This window comes from Morus notabilis, unplaced genomic scaffold (genome assembly GCF_000414095.1).
Source record: "Morus notabilis unplaced genomic scaffold, ASM41409v2 Scaffold406, whole genome shotgun sequence".
In the NCBI taxonomy this organism is placed as follows: Eukaryota; Viridiplantae; Streptophyta; class Magnoliopsida; order Rosales; family Moraceae; genus Morus; species Morus notabilis.
The window spans coordinates 51,566-57,740 of record NW_010364333.1 but is presented as its reverse complement, the minus strand read 5'-3'; the positions used below and the strand labels follow the sequence as shown (position 1 = coordinate 57,740).

Sequence of the window (6,175 nt, the reverse complement as noted above, 5' to 3'; positions counted from 1 at the left end):
GTAATCTTGTCACGAGGCACAAATTTGAAAGTTTGCAAATATAACTAGAGGAACAAATGTATGATATGCATAAACTTACTGGAGGTAGAGAATGGATGATCCACGCGAACACGATCTAAATTGTCATCCCTAATATACATGTGAAAATCTTTTAATATTTTTGGAAAACAGAATTAGATACTTGCATATTGTAGAGAAGGCGTAATTACCTACCAACATTAATTTATAAAATTTTCTCATAGGAGTAAAATTCATGGAATATGGAAACTATTTTTAACTTCTATCCTTCACGCACTTTATGGATGGAAGAAGCAAGGGAATAAATACAAAAATATCCCTTAATTAGATCAAATTTATTTTTAAATTTTGTTTCTAGAGGAAAACTTTTTAAAAATTTTAAACATTAAAAACATAAAATTCCATATCTAAGATTTTTTTTTTTTCTAAAAAAATGCTTTGTTTAATTTAGGGTTCTCTACATTTTGAAAAAGTTCAGAATATTTTTCAAAAACTATTAAAGGGTACTTTTGTCTTTTCATCCTATTCTTCTTTGTCTACAAAATGTGCAAGAGATGAAATTAACAGAAGTTTTGTTTTTCTTTTTTTAATACCTTTATAGTTTTGAAAAATAAAAGGATAACTTAAAAAATAAAACTAGAAAGTGTAATTACGTATTCACCTAATTTACCTACTAAGGTACATAAATTTCAGGGGAATCTTCAAGTATTCCACATATTCACATTAGTTAATTTTCTTCTCTCAATGCGTTGAAAGTGAAGATGTCTCTCCATATACCCCATAAAAATCTATCATGAACATTAAGGTTTTGTAAGCTTTCTTAGAAAACCATTAAGGGCTCATTTGTTTCGTATACTCAAACTCAAATCACTAATTCTGCTACAGTATTTTTCTCTTCTAAAAAATTTAAATAAATTTCAAACGTCAGAATTAAGAATAATGGTTTGAGTGTACTTTCTAAACGGACACTAAATTTTCAAATAATTGTTTTTAACATCTATCCAACACAAATTCAGATTTTATTTCTTATTTACAATTACAATTCAAATACTTTTGTTAAGATTTTTTTAATTCAAACCAAATCAAATCATTCAAATCGCCTTAAATTCAAACCCTAAATTTTGAGGTTCATAGATTTTTGGCGTAGGTCTGAAGTTTGAGCGTGGCCCAAATGATACTTCAACTAGTCACTGATTGGCCCACAGCTGAATAGTCATGTTGGAGTTGAATAGTACAAGCCTCTAAGCCCATAAAGACAAAATCTCGTTCCTTTCTGGCATTGACGTTAACTGGGTAACAAGGTGGCAGTGGCATTTTTCAATGAAGTAGAATTTACTCCACACCACATGACGGTCCATTCTACCATGGGCCGCCGCTCCAGCTAAGCCTGCACGTCACTGCATGGGGGCCCACATAAAGGAGAGTTTGGCGGATTATTGAGGGGCAATATAGCAATTTACATGCAAAGGCACGAGTCTCATTGTCAGTCCAGTTGTAGTGATAAATACAAACTTTTGTGGGAGTAAATGAAGATCAACTTCACTCGTTGAATTTGGCATTGACAAGTTGATTAGTTGAGCCTTCGAGCAGAAGCGAGTTGACTAGTTCACCATTTCTGAACTCTGGTCTTGTGATGGAATCATATATGAAATTATTGCCGGCTATGTCTGTAACCACAATTCACCAATTTCCATGAAAACTAGCAAATCTTATGACGATATCATGACATTACGTAGATGAAGCAGACGGTAGAAAACAAATGGCCTGACCTCATTCGTTTCGCTGATTCGAGTTTAGAATTCGAGTTAAGATGTGATTTTATGTGAGAGCTTTTTACTATAGTAAAAAAGTTAGATGTGACTGTTTCTGAGAGCTTTTTACTGTAGCAAAACTCGAATTCTAAGCTCGAATCGGCGAAATAAACGGGGCTTGATCAAAATTCTTATTTTCCTGTTTAAATATGCCATTGGTTACTTAGGACTGTTCGCGAGCGGTGTGGACGGCTTTTTTTTTATAGAAATTATTGACTAAATTAAATTTTCTTTTTTTGACAGCTTGATATTTTTGATAAAAATCAAATTGAACGAAATCACTCATAAGCAGTTTAGGCGGTTTAGGTTTAAAACAAAAAGTTTTTAATAATTCATAAAAATTATAAAATCGTTAATCAACAAAAGTAAAAATAAAATTCAAGTTTACGATATAACTTAAAAATAGTAAATGTCTAATAGTTCACCATTTAAAGTTTTAATACAAACTAATAAAAACATGATAGAGTTTTGAGCGGATTATTGGATGGTTTGAGGAGTCCAAACCACAAACCAAACCGCCCAAAAAAATTAGATTAAAAACCGACCAAACCGTCCACTAATCTAAAAATAATTAAGAATTTGGTTTGGATTAAACAGTTTTCGCAGTTTGACGGATTTTTTGAACACCCCTACTTGACATACAAGTTGTCTAGCCACACGATATCCCACATGTCCTTAATTAATGTTTTTACTTCTATAAACTTTGTTATTACAGTATATAACATTTTCAAATTAAATAATTTTTCCATTAAAAGTTAGCTTTAATATAAGCATTGGCTGACTTAATTGGCTTTTCTATATTATAATCCAAAAAAGTATTTTTTTTTTCAATTTTTTTCTTACTTTACCCCTACTGTAAATTATAATTTACAACATTTACACTTAAGTTTTTGGAAAAATTTCAATTATACCACTGAAATTTAACTTTTAAATTTAATATACATATATTTCAAATTAGAAATGCCAACTAAACTAAAAATCAACCATAATAATATATGATTTCATAATATTTTGAATCATAAACCACAAAAATTTATTTAAATTGAATTAAAATAATCATAATGTCATTTTTGGCTCTACCACTGAATATAAGTTTTATAAAATTGTCAAATAAATTCTCATTTTCGACACCAAGTTATTTTTAATTTTATTTTATGTTTTTTTCTAAGAATTTTTATCATGATCATTTAGGATCCGTTTGGAAGGTATACTCAAACCATAATTCTTGATTTTGACGTTTGAAATTCAAATTTTTTACTTGAGAAAAACACTGTAACAAAATTAATAATTTGAGTTTGAGTATATGAAACAAACTGCCTGTAGTAATTGAAGTTTAAGTATATCCTCGTTGTTTCAAATTAAATTGTACTAAAATCAAGGCCAAGTAACAATATTTATCAAGTAGGTAAATTTTTCTAAGGCTAAACCTTAAAAACTCAGTTAAACTTTATAGATCATTGAGGGGAAAAAATAGAAGAGATAAAAAATAAAGTAGAAAGATTAATAAATACTAAGTTCCCTCAATGAAGGAAATTTCGTGGCTTTGTGACTCGAAATTTTCAGTCTTGTAATTGATGCTTGTATGGAGAATTTGAAGGCGGAGATCAGTTTTCTTGCTATAATACGAACTCTTTTTTTCACCTCAGTGGAAAGGTTTGTCTTCGTGCTTGGCTTTGTTGTTTTGCTTTTGTTTTCTTTAATGAATCCTTTCCTTTGCTACAACAAAATAATTATAAAAAAATTCCACTTTTATTTTCTGTAAATTAGATAATTGCCTTCGACGAACCTTCCCACAAAATGAGAACACCCGTCAGAACATATGTATTTTTTAGGCATGTTTGTGTGTGTGATAGAACTAACTTATAATGATCCATGCACAGATTGACTTCAAATCTTCAATATATATATATATATATATATATATATTTATATATATCAAACGCTAGACGAAACAATCCGATCACATAATAAGACGACCAATACAAATTTCTACTAAGTAATAGAAAGTTTTCCCTTGTCAAATCTTCTGATATCCATGCTACAAAAAGTTCAACTTTGCAACAAATTTTCACCAACCAAGGTGACAGCAAATGGCAAACAAATTTGATAAGACCCTCACATCCACCTAATTAATGAAATTTTCAAAATTTTAAGAAAAATATTATTATATGCTTAATATCATCCACTAATGTCTAATTATTTAATAAAAGATGAATCTCACGGCATTAAATTTATAAACGAGACTCATCTTTTATTATTAGTAGCGATATTTAATTCCGTGATGTACTTAAATTAATATTTTTCAAATTTTAAATCACACTCCATGTCAGCACTCTCCCCACGTCCACTTCATCATAATTTCCCTTCCCAAACTCCTTTTTTAAAAAAATTATTTATTTTCTTGAAAAGTCTTGTCTTACCCACATTCTTCATCTTCTCTTCTCACATTTACGAGAAGACAAACAACAAACACAACATACACCTCACTTTTTCTGCCTTTATCCGTTTTCCTCCACCGGCAACTCACTCAACCCGTGACACCCGTCCCTCTCAGGTCCCCCTAGGGCCCAGACTTCCCTCCTCACCCGGTAACAAACCGGTCACCCGTCCCCCTCAACCGTAAACAAAAACAAAAAACAAAAACCCAAACCCCCCAAAAATAACCAAATTACTCCTCACTCCACCACACTTTTCAAAATTCTAACACAGCCATGAGCGGTGGAGTTAGCAAACTCGGGGCTGCGCTTATCGCGGTGTTCGCCGTCTGTCTTCTGATCCTCGTTGCCGATCTCCTCTACGTCTTCTGTCGCCGGCGACGCTTCCACCGCCGGAGCTCTGGTGACCCGGTCCTCGCCGGTGACTCCTCCTCCCTCTACGTTCTCTCCTCCAAAGAGCTTCTCTACTTCTTCTGCTGGAAAAACCAGTCTGCTCGAATCGAACCGAATGAAGTCAATATCATCAACGTAATCGACGATCCCGCTCTTCACCATCGTCGTGATCATGATCATCGCGATTCTGATCAGACGGCGGAGATCGAAGTCGACGTGATGAAGCTTCATGAGCAGGGGATGTACGGACCGTCGAGGATGCTCTTCACGATCAAGGAAGAGGAGGAGGCGGAATCTCAGAGATCGATATCGGACGGTTTGGATAATTTCGACGATGATCAGGACAAATCGACGGTAATCAGCACTGACGACGTGGCAATTACCGGGGCAGTGGAGTTGGACGATGCGACGCCGTTTTCGACGCCATGCGGTTCGCCTCCGTACTACACTCCCTCGCCTTCGCCGAGTAGGGAGGAGCTTAAGATGTCGACGATGGTCCATGAGAGTTACGGTGTGTCCGCAGGCAGAGAAGAGGTACCGTTTGTTAGCTTAGAGCTTGTAGGCGTATAGTGACTAATTTTGATAAAAATAGCCGGAAAATATTAATTTCCGATCATTACCGGATTAATGTTAGTCTAATCATGTTAATGTAAATAATGGTCACCGTTGGTCAATATTTCTTTTTTCTTTTTTTGCTATTGCATAGGTCAAGATTATCAGTAGTAGTAGTACTCTTAGGAGTTGACGAAACTTTAAAAAAAAATGTTGGGGCACGATCGACAACTAATAAATGGCGGTCCTATTTATAAGGTTCATATTATACATATCCATCTTTATTAGGGTGATATTTGTCAGTGTTTTACAGCACTATTCTCTCTCTGTTTTTTTTTTTCCTCCGCTGTACTTTTGGCTGTAGAACCAAATCTGTGGACAAGGGAGAGTAAAGAGAGGATTTTTTTCTAGCCGTTGGCGTGTTTTGTAAGAATAGGATAAGATCAGAATCAATGCACTAATATTCTAGCAAAAATGGAAAAAAGATATCAGCGAATTAAATTGCAGAGACTTTCTTCAACTTATCGGTATGATAAGTTTAAGTTTTTTAACTGCTAGATTTATATAAATTATATAAAAATAAAAAAAATACATAAATTTAATAAATAAAAAAATTTAACTTATGTATCAAAAAATCTCTCTAAATGACATTTATTTCCTAAGCCACTGTTGATAAGTCATAAGGACAAAGTACAGAAAACGATTTTTATAAAACGATGAGTCAAGTCAACAACCTTTGGCTACTTCCGGAGTTCCAAGTAGCCTTGCTGTACCTGCCATAAACTATGTCCTAGTCGCGTTTACCGAACAGTAAACAAATGTAATGGGAATTGTTGCCACCTATAGGTAAAAGACTACTGTTGTTGAATTTAGCTTACTCCGTTCACTTTGCTGATTCGAGTTTAGAATTTGAGTTTTTTTACAGTAAAAAGCTCTCACAAACAATCACATCTAACTTTTTTGCTA

At 33.6% G+C, this 6,175-nt stretch overlaps 1 protein-coding gene across 1 annotated transcript; it reads left to right on the top strand.

Annotated features, from left to right (window-relative positions):
* The first annotated feature begins 4,288 nt into the window (after nucleotides 1-4,288).
* LOC21401790 lies at nucleotides 4,289-5,472 on the top strand. The gene has a single exon (XM_010106475.2). It carries the CDS (start codon nucleotides 4,541-4,543, stop codon nucleotides 5,225-5,227), a length of 687 nt encoding a protein of 228 aa, XP_010104777.1. The 5' UTR covers nucleotides 4,289-4,540; the 3' UTR covers nucleotides 5,228-5,472.
* Nucleotides 5,473-6,175: the final 703 nt, after the last annotated feature.

Bases quoted from the DNA above. Each gene is read 5' to 3' on its own strand.
- LOC21401790 (XM_010106475.2), top strand. From the start codon at position 4,541: ATGAGCGGTGGAGTTAGCAAACTCGGGGCTGCGCTTATCGCGGTGTTC.